This window comes from Salmo trutta, chromosome 39, assembly GCF_901001165.1.
Source record: "Salmo trutta chromosome 39, fSalTru1.1, whole genome shotgun sequence".
Lineage (NCBI taxonomy): Eukaryota > Metazoa > Chordata > Actinopteri > Salmoniformes > Salmonidae > Salmo > Salmo trutta.
In genome coordinates, this window is record NC_042995.1 from 5,730,921 (window position 1) to 5,755,385 (window position 24,465).

General features: G+C 44.4%; 2 protein-coding genes across 3 annotated transcripts in view; one reads left to right on the forward strand and one right to left on the reverse strand.

Annotated features, from left to right (window-relative positions):
- On the forward strand, positions 1 to 9,277 carry LOC115179444 (carboxy-terminal domain RNA polymerase II polypeptide A small phosphatase 1). Its single transcript, XM_029740981.1, has 7 exons — positions 1 to 344; positions 3,260 to 3,405; positions 4,218 to 4,319; positions 4,843 to 4,899; positions 5,460 to 5,552; positions 5,960 to 6,145; positions 6,609 to 9,277. The coding sequence occupies exons 1-7, from the start codon at positions 281 to 283 to the stop codon at positions 6,735 to 6,737; spliced, it is 777 nt and encodes a 258-aa protein (XP_029596841.1). The 5' UTR covers positions 1 to 280; the 3' UTR covers positions 6,738 to 9,277.
- Positions 8,736 to 24,465, reverse strand: part of obsl1a (obscurin like cytoskeletal adaptor 1a) — a 19,813-nt gene continuing 4,083 nt past the window's right edge. For both annotated transcript variants that reach the window (XM_029740980.1, XM_029740979.1), the window contains 23 exons: positions 22,251 to 22,520; positions 21,772 to 22,032; positions 21,179 to 21,484; positions 20,762 to 21,028; positions 20,281 to 20,556; positions 19,166 to 19,280; positions 18,730 to 18,890; positions 18,289 to 18,561; positions 17,753 to 18,028; positions 17,214 to 17,489; positions 16,762 to 17,037; positions 15,849 to 16,124; positions 15,094 to 15,363; positions 14,557 to 14,823; positions 14,148 to 14,417; positions 13,618 to 13,884; positions 12,805 to 13,071; positions 12,099 to 12,211; positions 11,770 to 11,926; positions 11,333 to 11,494; positions 11,068 to 11,172; positions 10,613 to 10,879; positions 8,736 to 10,397 (listed from right to left, as the gene is read on the reverse strand). In XM_029740980.1, the coding sequence (XP_029596840.1) occupies positions 10,120 to 10,397; positions 10,613 to 10,879; positions 11,068 to 11,172; positions 11,333 to 11,494; positions 11,770 to 11,926; positions 12,099 to 12,211; positions 12,805 to 13,071; positions 13,618 to 13,884; positions 14,148 to 14,417; positions 14,557 to 14,823; positions 15,094 to 15,363; positions 15,849 to 16,124; positions 16,762 to 17,037; positions 17,214 to 17,489; positions 17,753 to 18,028; positions 18,289 to 18,561; positions 18,730 to 18,890; positions 19,166 to 19,280; positions 20,281 to 20,556; positions 20,762 to 21,028; positions 21,179 to 21,484; positions 21,772 to 22,032; positions 22,251 to 22,520 (5,456 nt within the window). In that variant the 3' untranslated portion in view covers positions 8,736 to 10,119. The remainder of the gene's footprint in view (positions 10,398 to 10,612; positions 10,880 to 11,067; positions 11,173 to 11,332; positions 11,495 to 11,769; positions 11,927 to 12,098; positions 12,212 to 12,804; positions 13,072 to 13,617; positions 13,885 to 14,147; positions 14,418 to 14,556; positions 14,824 to 15,093; positions 15,364 to 15,848; positions 16,125 to 16,761; positions 17,038 to 17,213; positions 17,490 to 17,752; positions 18,029 to 18,288; positions 18,562 to 18,729; positions 18,891 to 19,165; positions 19,281 to 20,280; positions 20,557 to 20,761; positions 21,029 to 21,178; positions 21,485 to 21,771; positions 22,033 to 22,250; positions 22,521 to 24,465) is intronic.

Here is a 24,465-nt window from a genome sequence, read left to right on the forward strand (position 1 = left end):
CCATGTCTGTATCTTCAAATTGAGAGCGGAGTTGAACTCCATGTTGAAACAAAGTTACCAACTCTCTTTTAAACGTCTATAACTTTTATTTGTAGGTTTTATACCGGTCTGTTACGTCATTGAATAGCCGAGAAATGTAATCGTTTGGATGCGTAATGTATTTATATAGTGTTTGCGGTTATGTAACTTTGTGCACATTTATAATTTAATGTTCCTAGTCAGCGAGCAATCTAAAACGGAACAAAGTTTTTAGTTTCTATTGTGGATAAAGTCTGGTGTAATGGACCACCAGTCCTCAATAATCACGCAAGTTAGTCGAGATGAAGAGGCGAATAGAGAGAAGGGTAAGTTTTGGAGAAAGTTCTCAAGATGCACGCCAGTTGTTTTGCACCACACTCAAAACTTTTCACAGTTAGCTAGCCTAGTTCATCGTCCATTGGGTGTTTTCAAAGACGAGGACAGTGTTTACGAAACGAAACTGTATCAAATCTGCAATCGTCTACAACCATTGTGTGACCACTGAATGGCAACATTGTTGTGATACGCGACGCAACTTTTTGACAGGCAAGGTTACTGCGGTGAGGACGGACGAGGCCACTCAATCAAATCGCCTAATCTAGCTACAATTCATTGACGAGGCTGCAGTTGCTGTCTGTCAGAGGCCTCCTACAAAAGCAAACACTTCTGAAATAACTTGAGAGTTTTAACATTTAAACCGCAGCTGTGCACTGGGCTACAGACCGATGCATTTATAAACGTGTGACTTGTTTACATGAACCATTGTTCTAGAAGACTGGTTAGCATGTTTTATGGGTGATGCGTTCTTGAAAAGCTTTTCCCGCTGTTATGCAATCAGCAGTTACCACAAGAGGACTGTACAGCTTCAATAGCCTGCCCTAGTATCTACATTATAATGACCCATTCAAAACAGAGATTAAGGCCTGCCCACGCACCTTGTACTTCCTCATTGGCAACATACAACTCGATGGATGGCACAGTTTAACTACAGCCATAGGCTATATGAGAAATGCCATCTTGGTTTGTTGTCCACAACTTGGGCACAACGTTGTCGGAGTGGTAGCTGTGTCTCAGTGATAGACCTCGGAGAAGTCTGGTGATAATGTGTCAAGCAAGGTGTGAGGTGGCACCAAGTAGGGATTGTATTTAGTGTGTGTGATGTAATCGTACCAGGTAGCTTGTAGTTATATTTCCTGGTATGAGTAGCTCCTCTAACTGTATAGTAATGTGTTATCAAAACAAATATTCTCAGAGAAGGGTTTATGTTGCAGTGTTTCCCTATATTCATAGACACACTTTTTAAATGGATAGTCGTTGGCTCAATGACTGGAAGTCTATGGGAACAGCTAGCATGGGAACAGCTAGCATGTCATTGCACTAACGCCAGTAGCAATATACCCCGTACCTTGCCACCATGGCTGAAATAAATCCTAAGGGAAGCACTGTGTGAAAGCCATGCCCAGGAGACACAAATGGAGTGAGAGCCCATGACTTTGACGGGCTTCCTGTTTAACGCTGTAACTTCCTGTCTCTAGCTGACCTGGGCCAATGGGGAACCTGCGTTACTGGTCACAAACCAAACCAGAGACTCCTCTTGTTTATCAGATGTGAAAGGATTTGATAGGTAGGCAGTGTCTACTGTATCTGTGATACAATAAGAGCTCCTGAAAGCCCTCTGGTTGATCTTTCAATCCTTTCATATCTGTTAGGCAGGAGACTCAACCAGGATCTAGGGCCCGGTTTGGAATTGGGCCCCTCTCTTAAAGATACACTATGCAGAAATCGCTCGACTATTTCCTGGTTGCCAAAATTCTAATAGTTTGTGTCATTTCAATTTGTGACAAAACAAGCATGTATAGTGTAGGGAGTCATTGTACCATCTAAACCGCTGTGAAATATATTTCTCCATTACCAAAAACATTGTATTTTCAGCTGTTTGAAGCTGGTGTACAAAACCAATAGTAAAAAGAAAACTTAAGAATGGGAAGCATAGAAATAGTGTACATAGAACAGATCTACTGCTTATTCAACTTGCTTTCAATGAGAATGACAGATTTATAACACACATTTATATGTGAATTTTTTTCAAGTCGCCCAAAAAGTTACATATTGAAGCTTTAAAGGAGAGGTAATGGATTAGACGTATCCCTGCTGAGGCCCTATTCCCAGGCCGCTGTCCGCTCTCTGTAACCTGCCTTGTTGTGTGACATCTGATCCTGCTGCGTCAGTGGTGGTGGGCTGACACGATGTGTTTCCCCCTCTGATCTGCCCCTGCATTTCCCCTTCCTGTTTTAGTTTGGCCTGGACGTGGCAGTGGGCAGAGGAGGGTCACAGGTCTGGAACGGGCCAGAGAAAGAGGGAGAGAAAGAAGGGGGGGACAGTGAAAGAGTTTGTAACACGGTCACGTTGCGAGTGAGAGAAAGACAGGGAATAAAGAGAATGAAAGGGAGGAGAGTTTAAGGAAAACATTTGTCCCTTTTCTGATTGGGCAGAAGTTTGCAGAGAGCGAGTAGTGGAGCTCTAGAGCTTTATTATATTAAACAAAAACTCTACATAAAAGTGAAGTCAGTTTAGTCTTAATCTTAAGAAAATGTTTTATTCCAAGAATGGCAGTCATAGTCAGGCAACGCTTAGAAATAGAGATTCGCTATTATAATAAATTGAGTTAGATGTAGTGATTTTAAGTGGCTACTCAAACTGTCACTGATTTGAAGTGACATGCCCCTCATGACTTTCTTAGCTAAGTTTACATATTCCTCATGGAAATTAAAGCTGCACAATCATGTCTCTCGCCTAAAGGACATTCCTCTTATAACTAATAACCAAGTAAAGTCTGTTTTATCTGTTAATGGTTTTTCATTCAAACCACTGGGAAAAGGGCATCAGGTTGACGCGAAATGACCGCAATGAAGTCACAGACTAAAGATGCTATATATGAAATATATTCTGCTGGATTTAACTTGAAAAACAACCATTACATCACATGTATTATCCTTTGAGCATACAGTATATCTGCAGAAATAGGTTGTTCGCATCGGGACACATCCCAACTCGGGCTACAGGAATTTCCACACATACGTTCAATCGACATCACCCCACAAGTTATGCAAGAGTTCAAACTACAGCATGTACATGTGTCTCAAGTTAAGACTCGGTGAATAAACCACATCAGGGAGAAGTGAGAGTAAATAGATACAGGAAGACTGTGTGACTGACGGATGGACCCGTTATTTTCGTCCAGGTCCCCCACCCTCGTCGTCTAAGAAGCCCAGGAGTCGAGGCCTGTTCCACAGCCTCTTCTGCTGCCTATGTCATGACCAGGCTGAGCCCCCGCCGGTCAACAACAACGCCCCGCTACTGGTGGAGGAGAACGGGACTGTCTCCAAGGTATGTACCACTGCTCTCTTTAATGGTCCAGGGATGTTTTATAATCTATGTATATGCAGTGTTTGTGTCGGTCCAGGTAAATGCTCTGGTCTAGTTTATATATGCAGTGTTTTTGTCTGTCCAGGTAAATGCTGTGGTCTAGTTTGTATATGCAGTGTTTGTGTCAGTCCAGGTAAATGCTGTGGTCTAGTTTATATATGCAGTGTTTGTGTAGGTCCAGGTAAATGCTCTGGTCTAGTTTATATATGCAGTGTTTGTGTAGGTCCAGGTAAATGCTCTGGTCTAGTTTGCATATGCAGTGTTTGTGTAGGTCCAGGTAAATGTTGTGGTCTAGTTTGTATATGCAGTGTTTGTGCCGGTCCAGGTAAATGCTCTGGTCTAGTTTATATATGCAGCGTTTGTGTAGGTCCAGGTAAATGCTCTGGTCTAGTTTATATATGCAGTGTTTGTGTAGGTCCAGGTAAATGCTCTGGTCTAGTTTGTATATGCAGTGTTTGTGTAGGTCCAGGTAAATGCTCTGGTCTAGTTTGTATATGCAGTGTTTGTGTAGGTCCAGGTAAATGCTCTGGTCTAGTTTGTATATGCAGTGTTTGTGTAGGTCCAGGTAAATGCTGTGGTCTAGTTTATATATGCAGTGTTTGCGTAGGTCCAGGTAAATGCTGTTTGTGTGTTTTATGATGTCATAGTAAATGTAGGACGTGACTTGATGTTGGTGTTTTTTTAGGTCTATGTCAGTGTAGTTTGTATTTTACATGTATCATGACAAATGGTAGTGTGTGTGTGTGTGTGTGTGTGTGTGTGTGTGTGTTCAGGTCCAAGTCAGACCGCTGCTGCCTCAGGCCAAGTCAAAAGACGCAGGGAAGATCTGTGTTGTCATAGACCTGGATGAAACACTGGTCCACAGCTCATTCAAGGTAAGACCAGGAACATACTGCCGCACCATTTACAGTAGTAATATTATATAGTCACAGATGCATTTTCCCATCATCCATGAGCTCTAAAGCTATTGGTGAACTTTGATACAATTGCTGTACCATTTAATTTGGGGTTTAGCTTTTCTTAAAAAAAAATCCTATCCTCGCAAATGCTATGGACACAAATGTTTTTGTGTGCCTTTTTGCATCTCCTGTTTTCTTTTTATGGAAAGAGATTTTTCCCCTCTTGTGAAAGCATGACATCACCAGGCAGTAATGTCCAATAGTAATGAGAAACACTCTGAGAGCGAGGAAAGAGATTGGTTTCTCCACAGTGTTATTGTTGGCAGTCACAATGACATCTCTGTCATTGTTGCCACTTTCACACATCCAGACTAGCTGTTTTTTGTATTCTAAATATTCTAAATACACATGGTTTCTCTCATGTATACTCTGTTTCTGGTGTTTAGGATGTCTTTCAAGTGGTTTTGTTCAAAATAATGTATCTTTATTATTCCCACAGCCAGTGAACAATGCTGATTTTATCATTCCCGTAGAGATCGATGGAACTGTTCATCAGGTGAGCCTATCACTACGCATGGTGACGAGCTTAACTATCACAGACCATGCAATTCATTGAAATACATTTTCACAGACCAATGTCATCGGCCTCTACCTTTCCATGTTAAATCCTTTAGTATTATCAAGGTATATTATGGCTCCCTACAATACTGTATATCTGTATGTTACCAACTGCCCAGTCAGTAGCCACTTTCCCCAGGGCTGGTTCTGGGCTGGGTTAGAATGGCATCTGAGGCCTTGGGTTTTCTACCGCAAAAGGAACGTTGGAGTCACGGTGAGAGACTGTCACCTCCTACATGGTTCTGAAGTTGGAGCCAACAGTGTATCTTGGGCCTGGGCCTGATTCAAGTAATCCAGGATAGGTTTGTTCAGAAAGGTAAAGCCTATTCTGCATGACTTGGTTCAGGACTATGACCCTCGGCAGCAGACCACTACGGAAAGAAGAAGACGGCTCAATGCATCTGAGTGGGGGGATGTTTTTCATTTTGGAAAAGGATGAGGTGGAAAGATAATGTATTTGTTTAAACCTTAAACTTAACATACAATGTATCCATCCAGGTATATGTGTTAAAGCGACCTCACGTGGATGAGTTCCTTAAGAGGATGGGAGAGCTGTTTGAATGTATTCTGTTCACAGCTAGCCTGGCTAAGGTGAGGACAACACCATGTTAAACCAGAAAATGACTCAATGCAATCAAAACAAGTTTTATATTTCCACGCTGTGGTTGGAATAGTAGTGTGAAAATGATAATGCCCTTTTAGTGTAAGAGCTGTCTTATATTTCAGCCTGTTTTGGTGGGATGGAGTTTTGGCCTGCCTGGTGACATCACCAGGGAGTACATTTAGTTAATAGACCAATAAGAAAGAGTTCCCAACCTCACTGCCAATAACAGAGAGCATTCAGTTTCCCCTCCGCACTCAGACCACTCCCAAACATTCCTAGCAAAACAGCTGCATTGGACCTTTTTTAAGGCTGGTCAAAACCTGCAAAAGACAGGAAATAACACGTCACTTGTTTTCCTCACCTGATACGGAGACCCCTATGTGTGTTTCTCCAGTATGCTGACCCAGTGTCAGACCTGCTGGATAAGTGGGGTGCGTTCCGCGGCCGTCTGTTCCGTGAGTCGTGTGTGTTCCACCGGGGGAACTACGTAAAGGACCTGAGTCGTCTGGGCAGGGACCTGAACAAGGTCATCATCATAGACAACTCCCCAGCCTCCTACGTCTTCCACCCAGACAACGCTGTAAGAACCACTCTCCTCCTCCTCATCCTCCTCCTTGGCCCACTCCTCTTCCTTTTCCTCCTCTTTCAGCATCCATTACTTAAAAAAAAAAGATGGCAGATGTTGGCTGACTGGCTTTATCAAACTTTTAGTTATGTGAAAACGTTTTGCAATTAAAATTGTATAGATAGTTTCTAAATCTGTTGTTATCTATAAACTCTTCATAAACCTTTTTTCTGAATCATTTATAAACTATACCATTATATGACTGAAGGACCATGTAGAAGCAGGATGTCGTACCACTTGAATGAAAGTGCCATCAGCTGTCTCTCTAGCTGCATTCTAACTAGCTCGCTGTAGTTCATTGAAACCAGAGCCTTGCTCTCGTTGTAACTAGCTGTATGACCGACTCTGGTGCCTCGCCGTTGTAATTATCTCATTGTAACGACATGTCTGACTCTGTCCCTTCTGTGTGTGGCTGCAGGTGCCTGTGGCGTCGTGGTTCGATGACATGGCCGACACCGAGCTCCTGGATCTAATCCCCTTCTTCGAAGGGCTCAGTAAAGTGGAGGATGTCTACACGGTGCTCAGGCAACAGAGGGACTCCAGCTAGCAGTGCTGTCAGTCACCCTACTTCTCTACTACCGCCATCTACAGGACAGACCGAGAACCGCGGGCTTAAAGCATCTTCACACCAACCGTACACCCCCTCAGCCTACCGTCCACCAGATCAACCACAAGACTTTCACCTCCAAGCCCACCCCTCTTCTTCAACCCTTCAGACCCACGCTAGTACTGCCCTCTATTGGAGAAACAGAGGACTTGACCCTCCAGAACACAATCTACCATCCCTCAACCACAGATGGGCTTGTGTAGATGGATGTTGTGGGTTATAATGAGTTAGGTTTTTATACAGTGCCTTTCATCAAATGTCATTGGAACATACAGGACAGTCAAGTAGAGGGAATCTACAGCGTTCTTCACAATGAAGAAAAAACATGTAGCAGGAAGGTAATGGGAGCGAAACCCCAGGATCCAATCAGAATCAGTTCTACCATGCCGGGTTGGAGTCGATAAGTTTCCGGAAGACCGAACAGTTCTAGAACTCTGTATGGAAAAGCAAATGATACCTGTATGAATGGATATTTACTACTTTTAACACTTTAATGTGTTTTTTATTTTATTCACTTATTCCCCAAGAGACAATTTAACATTTTTAACAAGCAAAGCATTGGCTTTGTGTAAGTCAAGTGGTTTTACTTCTTTCATCGCTCAGCTAGTATCATAATGACTAGCAGAATGGGCATCAATACTTGTTAAGGGGGACGGAATCATAGAGAATGACATTACCCAGTTACTGCAGCTATCAAAACGTTCCATGTCCCTTAATTGTATTTGTTTAATTTTGTTTTTTATTAAAACCATAGGAATACGTGCGATAATGTGCCAGATAACATTTATACAGGGTAATGGACCCGTTTTCATAAATACAGTAGTCAGATGACTGAACTGCACCTTAAATTACAATATAATCTTTTAGGATTTTTTGGATTACAATGTCTGTGGACCTCAACCCAGACAGACTAAATGCTCCAGCTCAGACACATGGACACACTGCCAGTACCAGTCAATGGCCTGGAAAACCATTGGTATTCTGCAAGAGGACCTGGATATGTGTTGGAAAAACATATTTAGATTATGTCCAAGCAAACTGTTGGTCGTCCCTTTGCTGCCGTAACAACGCTACATCCATGGAGGAGGGCTGGGCGACTATATTGTGAATACCGGTATGGATCCACATACCACTATATATTTTTACAATAACAGAATTTTGATAGTGCTAAATTTAAATGAAAAGTTCTACAAATTGGGCTAGTTCACTGTCAGTTTTGTCCTGGTTTGGTTGAGTATAAAACCATCAGAATGTAGAAAGCCTGTTAAAATCACTAAGAAGTTATTTGTTGCCATTCTAGGTCATGCACTAATCATAAAACACATTTAGACAAAAAATATATTTTTGCCGTGACGCCCGGCCTTACCATGGAGGAAAGGTGTTGAGACAGTGTGTGTTAGCCATCTGGTTTTGACAAGCACACTTCTCCCTCCTTTTACTGGAAACAGTACTTGAATACTTTCCCTTTTTGAGAACCTCTTTTTAATGGACTGCAAATACTATGCTTCTTTAGACCAGATTGTAGGATTTGGGTGGTTTTGGTTTTTAAACTTCTTAAGCTTCTGACACAAGGTAGGACTATATTAAATTGGTACTTACCTGGGTTTGGAACAATAAAATAATTGTTATTTGTAAGTAAAAACTAAGAGATGGTCTATCAGGAAGTGAACAGGAAGAGTAGTTTAATGGATTGAGTGATTTGTATTGATTGATACTGTTTTATGAATGCATGGGGAAAAGCCACTGTGTTGGAGTTGACTAAAGGCCTACTAAAATACCTTGTGAAATAAGATGATTCAGAGTTTAAATAACCAGTAGACCCATGATAAATCGCAGTATTAAGAAATAATACATTTATTAAAAACATGTTTTACTAAATTTCACATTCCAACTTAAAACACTCACCAAGTGCCTGTGTCAATCAAGTTAGATACAAAAGACATTTTTTTAAATTTTATTCATCTTTTTCTATTGGCAAGTGGGTTGGCCCTTTGTTAGTGTTATCCAAAGGAGGAACAGAAATCACTGTAGTACAAATCCAGAATGTTGCGGACTCTCTAACAATGCATTAATGGCTAAGGAATACCAGTTATCCTTACTGTACACACACACACACACACACAATAGGAACTGGGTGAATCCTGGTTTGAAATTCAAACCACCCCCAGCCATCTAGATAATGTGACATCTAGATACGATTTACACACATTTTAAATGTTTTTTGTTTTTTTGCATATCTCAAGGCATGATTTCTGTCATAACTCAGTAGGGATATTTACTGTAGTAGATTCAGTCCCTTTCAACTGCTTTGTTCCCTAGTCATTCACAGTGCTTTGGAAAAGAGAGCTTTCTATCACCATGGAGACCTTGACCTATTGCTGTACCTCTTCTTCCTGTATTCAAACACATTAAATAATATATGCATATATTATACACATATGTATATTTTGTTTTGCACTGTAATAAAGCAAACAAAAAAATGAAATTAATATATTATGGATTATTCATGTGACTTATGATTGAATAGCTGTAACATCTTTTTATCATACCAAATTGTATTGAACTGTTTAATTATATCTTCCATAAATGCAATCATTAAATAACCAGTGAAGGTGCTTTTGTGTTCAGGCACTCCATCCTCGGCAAAACAAACAGCCACGCTTTGACATCGAAGCACATTCAAAAGTAACAATGTTTGTAAGCTCTATCCTAAGATATTGTCTGACGGGTTTATTGGATAAAACCCTTCATTCAAACTGGGCGTCAGTATTTAATGACAATAGGGAAAATATAACATCTTTAGAAAAAAATATTTTTTACTTAATTATAGAATTAAAATTAATTTTAAAAAGTTCCTTTCCAATCAATATATTTTCAAAATAAATATGTGTTACAGATGTGTACAATTTATTTATATCCATACACACAGACATTCATACCCACCATTATAAACCATTATAACACCTTCAGATACCCAAGAGTGTTGCATACCGATTTTACCTTTTGACTTGACTGGATTCCACCCTTCTTAACATTTCTCTCCAAGGTTACTTTCTGTCCTTTACAACTGACTGAAGATCAGCTTTGCTTAAAACCCCAACCATTGAGTAAAACATCAAAACTGATCCTGAAACAGTTGTTTGGGGCTTAAGTACCACATTTCATCATCACATTCCACTTTTCTGTCTCGCTCATTACATGCAGCTTTACTAGATCAGATAAACTGCATTCTTATATAGTACCTTCAAACCCTAAAACAGTCTCAGACATTCGATTCCTGATCATAACAGAATCAACATTTCCCATTCTCTCCCCCTTGCCTCTACTTCCACATCACGTTCAGTTTGGCGCTGCTCTTGGCCTTTCCCATGGCGAAGGTAACCGTCCCGCTCATGTCTGGTCTGGTCTGTTTCAGGTTCAGTTTGTGGACGGTTCCGTGGTTCTCTAAGCGGACATCAGGGCTGGACTGGATGGTCTCTCCGTTCAGAGTCCAGACTGGGGGCCTGCTGATGGCCACGGACACCTCACACTGGAAACAGGCCTGGTCAGGAGCTGTCACCGCCACATCCTCCAGCTCTGTCTCTATCACCAGGGACTGGGCTGGAGAGGCAAGGGGATGGAGGGTTAAAAGAGATGGGTCACTTTTTCCACAAAAGGTCAGGAACATCATTCTACGTGTGTGAGGGAGAGAGAGAAATGTGAAAAGGGTAAGGTGAGAGATTGAGAGGAATAAAGTGACAGAGGGACATGTCGAACAACAACAACAATATGTCAATACGGTCATATTGTTTTACAAGACACCACTATCCACTCACCTTCCACCAGGAGTTGGGCTGTGGATGTGTGCTCCCCAACCTCTATACTATAGGTACCCTCGTCCTCTACAGTCGCCTCGTGGATGGTCAGTTTATGGTAGCAGCCGTCACTGTGGATCTCTAGCCTATCAGAAGACACCAGCTCTGCCTTGCCTCTGTACCATGTGAGGTCACAGCGCGGCGTGGACACGGTGCAGTCCAGAATCACGCGGTGCTTCTCCAGAGCCGTGCGGTCTCTCAGAGGCTTCACGATAGACACGGGGGCCTCTGAAAAAATATGAGAAGTGCAGATATTTCAGTGAAGAGAACTGAGAATGACTTAAATGATTTGAGGTCAGATCATGCACACAGGGAGTTCTTCACCCACAACAGAGGTTTGGGTTTCTGTCTGCTTATAAGAACTGAAGTCAGATCAGCTGGAACATCACACAGAGATAGGTGAGGTAAACACCTACCTTCCACCTCGAGGTAGGCTGTTGATTCTGTCTGTTTGGTCACAAAGCGGATCTCCCCAGAATCCTCAGCTTGAACGTTGCACATGAGAAGGAAGTGTTTGGTCCCTGAAGGAAGAAACACAGACATGGAATTTCAATGTTTATTCTATTATTTATTTGACCTTTACCAGGTAGGTCAATTAAGAACAAATGGTTCACCCGCAATCATGAAGTTTAACGGTTTGATGGATTAACTGATTGATTGATTGACTGATGTATCACTAACCCTCTGTGCGTATCTTGATGGTGCTAGTGGGTCGTATCTTGTGTCCATCCTTGTACCACTCCCCAGTCACGTCCTCCATGGACACCTCACACATGAACACAGCATTCTGGTCCTCCTGGACATACAGGTCCTCCAGCCCATGTAGCACCTCCAGTTCAGGCTCTGTGGAGGGAGATCGGAAGATTGGTTCAACACATTGGAACAAATGTAACCGTGCCAACAATGGAAGAGCATTAGTCAGGCAGCCATGACCTCTAGGTGGCAGTAGTACGCAGTACAAGGTTGGCTGTGTTGGCCTGTTTCAGCCTTCCTGTCACTATAACTGAACACTAGAGGTCAATGAAGAGTACCGTTGGTGAGAGTACTGAGATGTTTTACATGCACTTGAAATGAACTGTTCTGCAGTGATTTGATAAGGAGAGTGTACAGTATATTACCATAGACCTCCAGGTTACAGGATGTATTGACGTCTCCTACGTCACAGGTGTAGGTGCCTACATCAGAGAGGCTACACTGTAGCAGCTGACAGAACCTCTTCCTCCCCATGGAGTAAATCCGGTACTGGGTCTTCCCTGGCTTCAGCTCTGTCCCATTCTACAGTCAACAAGAAAGACAGGGGACCCACATTATTACCGTATTCTCAGGGATAGACAACACACATTTAATGAGGTCAAACTGTTTACTTCCCATCTGTGCTTTTTCTATATAACATGGTAATACACTACTGACACAAATACGGCAGGTCTATTGGTTGTATATCTATTACCTTCAGCCACCTGACCTCCACGTTCTGTCTGGACAGCTCACACTCCAATGTGGCAGGAGAGCCCTGCTCCAGTCTCATGTCTACCAGCTCCTTCATGATAGTCACTGGAGTCTCTGGGAAAGAACATGGAAGAAATGTTAAGAAATGTTCTATACTATAATATCCAATCCAGCCACAGCTCTCCAGGGTTAAAGACCCCTGTATTAGATAACTGGATAATCATGATGATGTTCTCGACCCTCAACCCTCTCCCTCCCTCTCTATCTCTGTACCACAAACGCTGTCTCGGCCTCTGAATGATCGGCTATGAAAAGCCAACTGACATTTACTCTGAGGTGCTGACCTGTTGCACCCTCTACATTACAACCACTGGGATTATTATTTGACCCTGCTGGTCACCTATGAACGTTTGAACATTTTGAAGAACGATCTGTCCTTAATGGCCATGTACTCTTATAATCTCCAATCGACACAGCCAGAAGAGGACTGGCCACCCCTCAGAGCCTGGTTCCTCTCTAGGTTTTTTCCAGGTTCCTACCTTTCTAGGGAGTTTTTCCTAGCCACCGTGCTTCTACATCTGCATTGCTTTCTGTTTGGGGTTTTAGGTTCGGTTTCTGTACAAGCACTTTGTGACATCTGCTGATGTAAAAAGTGCTTTATAAATACATTTGATTGATTATTGATGATGATGATGATGATACCTCACCCTTGACAGTGAGCCTGGCAGAGGTCCGGACTCCCTCCGCAGAGAAGACGATGGTACCCGTGTCCTCCAGGGTAAGGTTGGACAGGGTGAGGCCGTGGACCAGCCCGTTGCAGCTCACCCGCCAGTGGTTGCTGGGTTTGACCCGGATGCCGTCCTTCTGCCAGACGCCCTCCACGTCAGTGTGAGACAGCTCCACCTCGAAGGAGGCCGTCTCCCGCTCAAACGTGTCCGTCTCCACCAGACCCTTACGGATGGCGATCTTACGGGCTGTAGAAGTAGAGACATTGACAGAAGGTTAAAAGATAACATACCTCAAGCCATCACTCTATAGTCTATAGGATACTATTGTAAGATGACATACCAACATTTCATCCATCTCTCACCCATTGTTATTTCAGTGCCTGACAGCTGGCAGCACCATACATGATAGTGAAGGCCAACATTCATTGTAGCTGTTGTTGACAGCTACTATATTTAAAGGCAAAGTAGTTGCAAATAGAATCCAGGACTCAAGCTGTTGTTTTATTAGCTAAGCATAACAGGACACTGCCATTGTGTTGAAGACTTTGGTTCATTACTCTAACTGATGAAATCCTATTCATATCAAAAATTATAAACTGGGTGATTTCGAGTCCTGAATGCTAATTGGCTGACAGCTGTGGTACATCAGACCATATACCATGGGTATGACAAAACATTTATTTTTACTGCTTAGTTACGTTGGTAACCAGTTTATAATAGCAATAAGGGCTGTATCTGCTGAAATCCTATCATTATCAATCAGTATGACATGGTGTTTGGACATTGTCTTACGCTCCACGTTGAGTTTGACCTGCGTGCGGTCGTGCAGGGTTTCACAGCGGTAGGTTCCGCGGTCAGAGAGGTTGAGGTTACAGATGGTCAGGCTGCGTTTGCATCCGCTCTGGCCCAGGGTGTGTCGGGGTCCTGGCTGGATGACCACACCCTGCCTCATCCACTGGACCTCGCCCGTGTCCAGACTGACCTCTGTTTCCATGGTAGCGTCTCCGTACTCCTCGGCCATCACCGCCTCCATCTTCTTAGTGAAGGTCACCTGAGCTTCTGGATAACGCCGGAAGGACAAAACATTACTGTTAAAGGGATGGTTCACTAAGAATACACATTTGTATGGTAATCCACTTCCTTAGGCTTTGTTTGAGTTATTTATGTTGGTATGTTGACTGAGAACACTTTCTCATTTACAGCAACAACCTTGTGAAAGTCGCCTGCTCCCATCTGACACTCAGGTCAAGCTAAACAAGTGCATCTCAAGTATTTGAAAGTATTTGCCATACATATTTGACCCAGGTCTGCTGTGGACTCACCCTGTACTTTGAGGGTGGCTTTAGACACGTTCCCCTCAGCCTCCACTGTGATCTTAGAGGAGTCCAGGACCTGACAGCTCTTGATCACCAGGGTGTGACACAGGCCGTTCTGCGTCGCCTGGAAACGGTCACCCATGACGACGAGCTCGCCGTCCATCCCCCACACCAGCTGCACGTCCTCTGGCGACACCACGCACTTGAAGGTGGCGTCCTCTCCCTCTAACACCATGGTGTTGTGGAGCTCTGTCAAGAACTCTACCACGCGGGGCACTGGGGGGAGGAGGGGAAAAGGAGAGAAGGAAAGAAAAACTAATGACGGGCTCGAAGGTTTGTTGATGAATTTAATTAGGGGTATTAATTCTGGTCTGGAACCAAAACCTGCACCCATTTTGAGGGCTGTACTACTTACTCTCGACTCTGAGCCTGGCGGCGGTGCGGTCGTCCTTGGACTCGCAGGCGTACTCCCCCGTGTCCTCCCTGGTCAACCTGTGGATGGTGAGGCTGCGTTCCACGCCGTCGGCCCGGATGGTGAACCTCCGGCTGGGGACGATCTCCACGCCGTTCTTCAGCCACTGGACGTCCGCCTTGGGCTTACACACCTCACAGCGTATGGTCACCATGCCGTCCGCATGAGCCACGGTGTCGTGGAGCGGCTTGGCAAACTTCACCCTCATCTCTGAGATCACAAGTGAGAGAGAGCTGTTAAGATTGGTGATACCTTCTATCGCCCTCTGAAACCCCGTTCATAGTGCATTCTTTCAACCCCACGTTGCTTTACAAGACTTTAGTCATTCACAACAGCATTTTTATGTCACCTTTTCTTATTGGGATTTGGATTATAGCATCATATTAACCTCTGTTGGTTAAAGAAACACAGTACTCCCCCCTGATCTTCAGCTACTATATAATTAGATAAAGACAGAATGGGAACATGGAAGTTAAAAACCTTTGACTAGCAGACTGAAGTGCATCTCGTCTGTGTTGGCGTCTACTGTGTACTCTCCGCTGTCCGACCGTCTCAGCGGGTCAATGGTGAGGAACCGGGTGGTGCCGTCGACCCCCGTGTGGAAGCGGTCCCCTATGACGGGCGTCCAGTCCTTGAGCCAGCGAACGGGAGCGTTCTCCTTAGACACAACCCCCATCAGCGTCACGCTCTCTGCCTCGTAACCCGTGATGATGTTCACTGCCTGTTTGTCTACGAAGGTGACAGGGGAGTCTGGGAGAGAGAGAGAGAGAGAGAGAGAGAGAGAGAGAGAGAGAGAGAGAGAGAGAGAGAGAGAGAGAAAGAGTAAGAGAGAGAGAGAGGGAAGAGAAAATAAAGAATGAGAGAAGGTGCAAAAGAAAAGGTTCACACCCTATAGTATATAGTATACATTTTAAAGTTAAAGTTTATTCCACTGTAGACATGGCCTCGTTTCGACTACAGATGTAGGATCTTAATTTGATCACTCTTTTGTTGCTGAGAATTTTCCTGTACAAAAGGCTTCTAGTGTGTAATTTCCACTTTAAAATGTCAGACTTGATTTACCCTAATGAAAAATGTATCAACTACAAAAAAATATATTAATTATAATCCACATAATAATTCACATTTCCTGTTTCTGTAGGATTATTTTCCTGCTGTAGCAAACTGGCTCAAATTAACATCCTACATCTGTAAGACTGTAAACACCCTTTTGTCCATATAGCCCAGCCAATTACCTTGGATCTTCACCATGGTGACCATCTTGTCATCGATAGCATCACACATGTACTTCCCAGAGTCAGAGGGCAGGATGTCAGAGAGGATGATTTTCCTCAGTGTGCCATAGCTCTCGATGTAGGTCCGGTCATCGCTAGTCAGCTGTCTGTCGTTACAGTACCACTGGACAGGGGCATTGGCCCGGGACACCTCACAGGCCAGGATCAGGTCGTCCCCGGCAACCATCTCCTGGTAGTCTGCGTCCTCAGAGTTCCCCAGGATGGTCACTGGAGGCTCTGGAGAAGGAGCAAGAGACTTAAGTTTTTTGGTTGATTTAAATCAGATGCAGTTTTCATAGGTATTATCAATATGTTACCAGATCCACCTTGCCCTCTGAAAGGCTAGGAGGAATTATTTTCACCATAGTGCTTAGTTTTACAGTCACGACTTCCGCCGAAGTCGGTCCCTCTCCTTGTTCGGGCGGCGTTCGGCGGTCGACGTCACCGGCCTTCTAGCCATCGCCGATCCATTTTCATTTTCCATTTGTTTTGTCTTTGTCTTACACACCTGGTTTCAATTCCCCAATTACTTGTTCATTATTTAACCCTCTGTTCCCCCATGTTTGTTTGTGAGTAATTGTTTATTATATTGTGGTCCGTATTTGTGGCCAAGTATTTTAATACGTGTATTGTTTTATTATTGAGTAAAATTGCTTTCATTACTCATATCTGCTGTCCTGCGCCTGACTCATCTCACCAGCTACACACAGACACATTACATTTACACCTATCCGATCCTCTAAGATCTCTACAAGTACATAGGGGTAAGGGGTAGGGGGTAGGGAATGAGGGGTAGAGGTATGGGGTAGGTGGTAGGGGGTAAGGGTTAGGAGATAGCAGATAGGACTTGATTTGTGATTAGGTGATTCTTTACCTTGCACAGTGACATGGAAGGTGATGTTGTCATCTCCGGCATCAAGGAAGTAATCTCCGCAATCTTCCAGCTCAGCGTTAAGGATCACCAGGGACCGGAACGCCCCTTCTTCCTCCTCACAGAACCTCTCGTCCTCGTTTAACCGGCGGCCATCTTTGTACCACTTAGCGACGGCATTGGCCCTGGAGAGTTGACACTCCAACTCGATGTCATCAGAGGGCAGAGACTTGACCTCTGTCTTGACTTCTGACCTATTCACGATCTTCACTGGGGGCTCTGGAGGGAGAAGGTTCACATTTGGAGAGTCAATTCCATTTGAATTCAGTCAATTTAGGACATGAAATCCTCGCTTCTTAATATAATTTTTGCATTAGTATTTTTATAATCTCCTGATTGAATTCAATTGGAATTGTGTGAAAACAAAGTACCATTCACCTCCAACCATCTCTTACCTGACACCTTGACCTGGAAGTCGATGAGGTCATCTGAGGCAAGACAGGTGTATTTTCCAGAGTCCCCAGGGGCGGGCGTGTGGATGGTGAGGCGGCGGATGAGTCCGTCGTCAGTGATGGTGACATCACTGCTCTCCTCCACCTCTCCTCCATCCTTCATCCAGATCACCTCAGCGTTGAACCGTGACACCTCAATCTCCAGGATGATGGGGTCTCCAGAGAAACAGTCCATTACGTCAGACATTGTTTCAGAGCGGGCCAGCTTCACAGGAGGCTCTGAGAAGAGGGGATTTATATGGTTCATTTCTATTCTTTGAACAGAATATTGCAATATGGGAAATTAGCAGACGGCAGAAAGCAATACATCAAAACAACATAATATAGATACCTAAAATCGAACTTATTTATAAGAAATCATAGTGAACAGTTATATTATTAATATTATGTATGTCCATTCATCTCACATAGTTGAAAAATACAAATCAAAGATTGAAATACTTTACCCTGACATAGCTAAACCTCTTACGCTGACCACATACCTGTAATAGTGACCAGCCATGTGACCGAGTCGTCCTCTGTGTCACACACATACTCTCCTGTGTCCTCCACAGTGGTCGTGGGGATGACCAGTGTCCTGTGGGCTCCCTGGACCTCCAGGATGAGAGAGGCACTCTCCTCCACCTCCAGCCCGTCACGGTACCACCGTACCTGGGCATCAGACTGGGAGATCTCACAGCTGAGCTCCAGCCTCTCAGAGGTCAGGTTGGTCAGCTCCAGCTCAGACTCAGTGGGGGAGACGATTCGCACCGGAAGCTCTGAGAAAGGGAGAACAACTTGCATTTAAAAGGAAGCGATTAAAATATATATATATATATATATATATATATATATATTTAAATAGAAGTTTGGATATGAAATTGTCTGACATAAGATTAAATCGTGTAATAGTGTAAGGTAAATTAAATAATTGTCTTCTGATAAGGGGGATTGGTTTGGTAGGAGACCCCAAAAAATGAAATGATTACACTACGACTCACAACAAATGAACCAGGTATGGAACCTTGGAGTATCTTACCTGTGATGGTGACCTGGAAGAACACAGAGTCTCCATCCGTGTCGCAGACGTACTCTCCGGAATCTTCTGCCGAGCCGCAGAGGACGGTCAGCCTCCTGTACGGTCCCTCGGACGTCAGCTGGACGTTCTCCGTCTCCAGGACCTGAAGGCCATCCTTAAACCAGTGGACCTTACCGCTGGAGCGGGACAGCTCACACTGCAGCACCACCTGCTCAGAGATATGACCCTCCATAACCACGTCCTCCTTGGGCTCCACGATCATCACTGGAGGCTCTTAGTTTCAACAAGGGAAAAGGAGCATATGAATGAGCATATTCTACCACCAGGATAGGAGAATTGAGGTTTGCATCATCATCAAAATCTCGTCTTTGCTCAACACAATGGAGTCAACTTCACCGGTTACATGACATGAAAACATGTAGGCTAGTGTACAGTACATACCTTTGATGTTGACAGTGAATGAGAGGCTGTTGTCTCCTGATTGACAGCTGTAGGTTCCTGCGTCTGAGGTCTCAGCACAACGGATGATCAGTCTCCTCATGTTGCCCTCTGTTTGTATGGTGATGTTATCACTGGCCTGGACCTCAACCCCATCCTTATACCTGGAGGAAGGTCATGACGGACAGGACAATGAACCTCCAGTATTCTTGATTAGTTGAATCAGGTGTGATGGTGCTTGGCTGGAACAAAAGCCTGAACCCACACTGGCCAACACGGCTCTCGCAATTGTTGAAACTTCGTGATAAGCCTACTTATATTTTTTACAGTCTGAACATGATCAGATCCCACTAAATGAACGATAGTCTAAGCTGAAATGACATCCAGGATAATGACATCCGGTTTGTGTTTCCTATCGGTGTGTATGTTAGCTGTGTACCAGGTAGCGTTGGCGTCCTCTCTGGAAACCTCACAGGTGAGCACCACAGGATCCAGCTCCATGGCAGACTTCTGGAGCTCCTCCTCAGGGACCTCACTGAACTGCACAGGGGGACCTGGTGGGGGAGAGAGAGAGGGGGAGAGGGAGATGGTGAGCTACCTGGGGAGGTTGGATGGTCATGTTTAGAGTTAGCGTTTGGTTGTGGTTTGGAGGAGGAGGCTTGCTGGGTTGGAGGGGTTGGAGTGAGTAGTGGAGTGTTTTGTTACAGAGTGATCAAACTAAGCATGCTCTTCCAGAGGTTTGTTCAGATACATATCAGAAAGATCAGGACAGTGAGTGGGAGGAAAGATATGGGGGTGAAAAACAGGTTAGAGAAGACTCAGAGAACATTTTCAAACTTGCATTCGTTTTAGAACAGAAGCAACCACATTGGGTAACAAGACCAAGAGAATCCTGTCAATAACAACAACAACAACAACAGAAGATGACTAGCCGGCACAGAGGAAGTACAACACAGTATTAGGATTCCCTCAGAGAAAACACAGAACAACAATCTCTGTTGTTCACCTTTGACCTCCACCTGAAACACACTGACATCATCAGCTGTCCGACACATGTAAACGCCTGAGTGGGAGAAATCAGGCGATTGGATAATCAGCGTTCTTGTATGCCCATCCTCCCGAAAGTCTACACCAGGCAGGTTGAAGATCTGCTCGCCATCTTTGTACCAGTAGACCTGGGCATACGGATCTGATAGGTCACAGTGGAGAACGGTGGGCTCGCCAGCCTCAGCGGCCTTGGTCCTCTCCTCTTCAGGGAGGTGGGAGAACATGGCTCGTGCAGCTAGGGGTGTTATGGGTGATTGGTTAAGGTGGCAGATATGGGATGCTCAGTTAGCCTGGGTGATCGTTAGCATGAATCAGCGTGAATCAGTATGACATCATGGCTGATGGTTGAATAAATTCATGTTAAATTGTGAATTCAAAGAGATGGTCAAACTTATGAAAAACCTCCAGTATAGAAAGTTGATGTTTATATGGAAAATTGAACATTTCTGGTTGAGAGTGGATGTTAATGATCTCCATGACGACCAAACATGACATACAGTAACTCACCTTCAACCTCCACGTTGAATTTGATGACATCTACCATCGTCTCGCATGTGTACACGCCAGAGTCGGTGAACTCAGCTGATTGGATAACGATCCTCCTCATGTTGCCTTCTGATTGGATGTTGAGGCCGTCTTTCACCTGTAGCTCCACCCCATCCTTGAACCAGCCCACCCTGGCTGAGGGGTGGGACACCTCACAGTACAGGACCACAGGGTCACCAGTCTCCACCCTCTTGTTACTGTCGGACTCTGACATTGGGCTGAACTTCACCACCGCAGCTGGAATGGAATCATTACCCGAAAAATATGTTCAAGCAGTATTCAGTATTCTAATATCATGCAATTGCATATCATTACAGTACCAACAAGCCTAATGTAAATGTTAAAACAGTCCTTGTTATAAGGCCTCCTCAATACAGATTGTCTAGCTTGACAACATTATCATGTTATTTCTCTTTACGCTCCACCGTTCTCCAACACCTACCTTGAACCTTGAGAACCGCTGAGTCTCTGACTCCATTGGCGATGAAGGTGACCTCTGCCTCGTGGTCTTCCACCTTGGTGCTGTGGATGATCAGGGAGTGCTGTGTCTTGGCCTGTTGGATAGAATAGCGTTGGCTGTCCTGTAGCTGGGTGCTGTTCAGGAACCAGGTACCCGTCACCATCACTGACAGATCGATGGAGAACAGGGCGTCCTCCCCCTCCGTCACCTCACAGCCCTGGAGAGGGGTCCTGATCTTGGGACCTGGCACTGAGAGGTGAGAGTTCAATGAATTTCCAATGACATCCAATGACATCCAATGAATTTCCATATAGCTGCAGGGTACACAAATACCATAGTGCATGACAGCCTTTCATTCCTGATCACATCAACATGGTTTCTCTCCAATTCAGCGCTCACCAAGATGGACGACTTTAGGGAACTCCACGTGTCCACTACGACCATACTTATTGATGCAGCAGACGCGGAAGCGGTAATCGCCCTCGCACGGTACGCTGTCTCCCATGACCTCTGCTGAGGTCACTGTGTCGGAGGTCGCACACCTCAGCCACTCCTGCGATCCCACCTCCTGTCTCTCCAGGACATAGACGGAGCGCGTGGTGGTCTGGCTGGTGGGGGCCGGCTCCCAGGAGAGGAGTACGCTGTTGGGCCTGTCCACATCCATCTCCACCCCCACTGGACAGATGGGAGGGCTGTGTCTGGCAGCTGTGGAGAAAACCGAAACAGGGGGAAAGGTACAAAGTAGGTGAGCAACGGTTGCCATAATGCTTGCAGTCTGTCATACGTTTGTTAGTCTCGAACAGATACATTAGGATATGTTGCACAGTATAGCTGGAGTTTTCACCATACTGTGTTCTAGTCCTTTCGGATCTACATGGGTAAATCCCCAAAAAGTTAACTGTAAACTGTGTACATGGCGATTAAACTTTGATTTGATTTGGAAAGTCCCTAAGTAAGGGGCCATGGGTCACTTTGGTCAACATCCACCTTACCTTTGACTCTGAGCCGGGAAGAGGTCTTGGATCTTCCCACAACGAAGGTCACGACCCCAGTGTCCCCGTGGCAGACGTTGACGAACACCAGAATGTGGGTTTTACCAAAGGACTTGAGGATAGTCTGGTGGCTCTCGCGTAGCTTCAGGCCATCTTTGAACCAGTGGACATCCATGTTCTCCTCCTCTACCTCCACACAGAACACTGCGTTCTCCCCCTCTAACACGTCTAGTTTTCGAGGAAGTTTTTTAACAATTGTGCCTGTGGGTGAGACAGAGAGTTGAGGGTCATGTACTGTATGGCTGTATATCCTGGAGAAAAATCATTGGGTTTATAGAAAAAAAATTCAAACATAAAAAAACCCATAAAAAACGATTTCTTCAATAGTTCTGATGCTCCAAGATGTCTTTCCTAGACTGTATTAAATGAGAGAATGGTACACTGCCATACTTCTTCCATACTATAAGATGTCTACCTACCTTTGACGGCCAGCTCAGCAATACTCTTCCCTCCATCAGGCATCTCACAGAGATAGACCCCATCGTCGTCCGCTCCTACATCTCGGATGGTGAGCCTGCGCCTGGTTCCTTTCTGCTCTATGCCGTATTTACCTCCTGGCTGCAGTCTCTGGTCCTCCAGGTACCAGGCAGTAGGGATGCCCTCATTAGGTACCTCACACTCCAACACGGCCATGCCTCTCTCTCTCACCTCCACGTCTTGCAGTGACCGCCTGAACCGCACTGCTGGAGCTGCACACGGGTGGAAAGGGAGGTAGTTGTGGTTTGGTTTATACACCGTCTGGAAAACATATTGCACTATGTCTCTGTGTAGTATTTTTACAGTGCTTTAAGCACATTTTAGGTTGTTTCTACAGTACTTTAGGCACATTTCCGGTTGTTTTTACAGTGCTTTACGCACATTTTAGGTTGCTTTTACAGTGCTTTGGGCACATTTTAGGTTGTTTTTACAGTGCTTTACGCACATTTTAGGTTGCTTTTACAGTGCTTTGGGCACATTTTAGGTTGTTTTTACAGTTCTTTACGCACATTTTAGGTTGTTTTTACAGTGCTTTGGGCACATTTTAGGTTGTTTTTACAGTGCTTTATGCACATTTTAGGCTGTTTTTACAATTCTTTACGCACATTTTAGGTTGTTTTTACAGTTCTTTACGCACATTTTAGGTTGTTTTTACAGTGCTTTACGCACATTTTAGGTTGTTTTTACAGTGCTTTGGGCACATTTTAGGTTGTTTTTACAGTGCTTTATGCACATTTTAGGTTGTTTTTACAGTTCTTTACGCACATTTTAGGTTGCTTTTACAGTGCTTTGGGCACATTTTAGGTTGTTTTTACAGTGCTTTATGCACATTTTAGGCTGTTTTTACAATTCTTTACGCACATTTTAGGTTGTTTTTACAGTTCTTTACGCACATTTTAGGTTGTTTTTACAGTGCTTTACGCACATTTTAGGTTGTTTTTACAGTGCTTTGGGCACATTTTAGGTTGTTTTTACAGTGCTTTATGCACATTTTAGGTTGTTTTTACAGTTCTTTACGCACATTTTAGGTTGTTTTTACAGTGCTTTATGCACATTTTAGGCTGTTTTTACAATTCTTTACGCACATTTTAGGTTGTTTTTACAGTTCTTTACGCACATTTTAGGTTGTTTTTACAGTGCTTTGGGCACATTTTAGGTTGTTTTTACAGTGCTTTGTGCACATTTTAGGTTGTTTTTACAATTCTTTAGGCACATTTTAGGTCATTCCAGTCATTGGTTGAGTTTTGATCAAGGTATAACACATTCTATGAGCTACGGTATGACTATAATTGATTGCAGGATTTCAACAAACAGTAATTTCAACTACATTTAAAGTAAACTTTTAGGGTTATTTCTACCAATCTCTCAACATTGCTGTGGACTTTGGCCATGGTCAACATGGTCAACATGGTTAACAACACAGCAGAAAATCTGTATTCAGGACACATACAGGACACATACCACAGCTCATGATTCAGCCTCTAAATATAGAGACACACGAAGGCAGTGGGGTGGGCAGGGGAGACATGCAGGAGGTAGGGGGAGAAGGGAAGCTAGGGGGGAGAGGGGAAGAAGGGAAGCTAGGGGAAAGAGACTGGGGGAGGTAGGGACACACAGAGGCAGTGGAGTGGGCAGGAGAGTCATGCAGGAGGTAGGGAGAGAAGGGAAGCTAGGGGGGAGAGGGGAAGAAGGGAAGCTAGGGGAAAGAGACTGGGGGAGGTAGGGATACACAGAGGCATTGGGTTGGGCAGGGGAGACATGCAGGAGGTAGGGGGAGAAGGGAAGCTAGGGGGGAGAGTGGGAGAAGGGAAGCTAATGGGTAAGAGACTAGGGGGAGGTAGGGGGGGGGAAGCTAGGGGGAGGGGGAAGAGACTAAGGAGGAGGTAAGGGTAGGAAGGGGGAGGTAGGGTTAGGAAGACGGGTCTTCCGTGTTTATCTCCTCCTATCAAGACTCTATGGCAATAACTCCCTGGTAGATTAGGGATGTGGATGCCTAGACGAGACAGGTACCATTTCATTTACGTAGCCAGCTGACTCAGTGTGCTGTGCTATGGCTGGATCACCCTGGGATTATCCTATAATGATGACTAAACAATTACCAATTACGAGGGTGACTCAACTGAAATATTTTAGCAATGCATTTCCACAATCTACTGA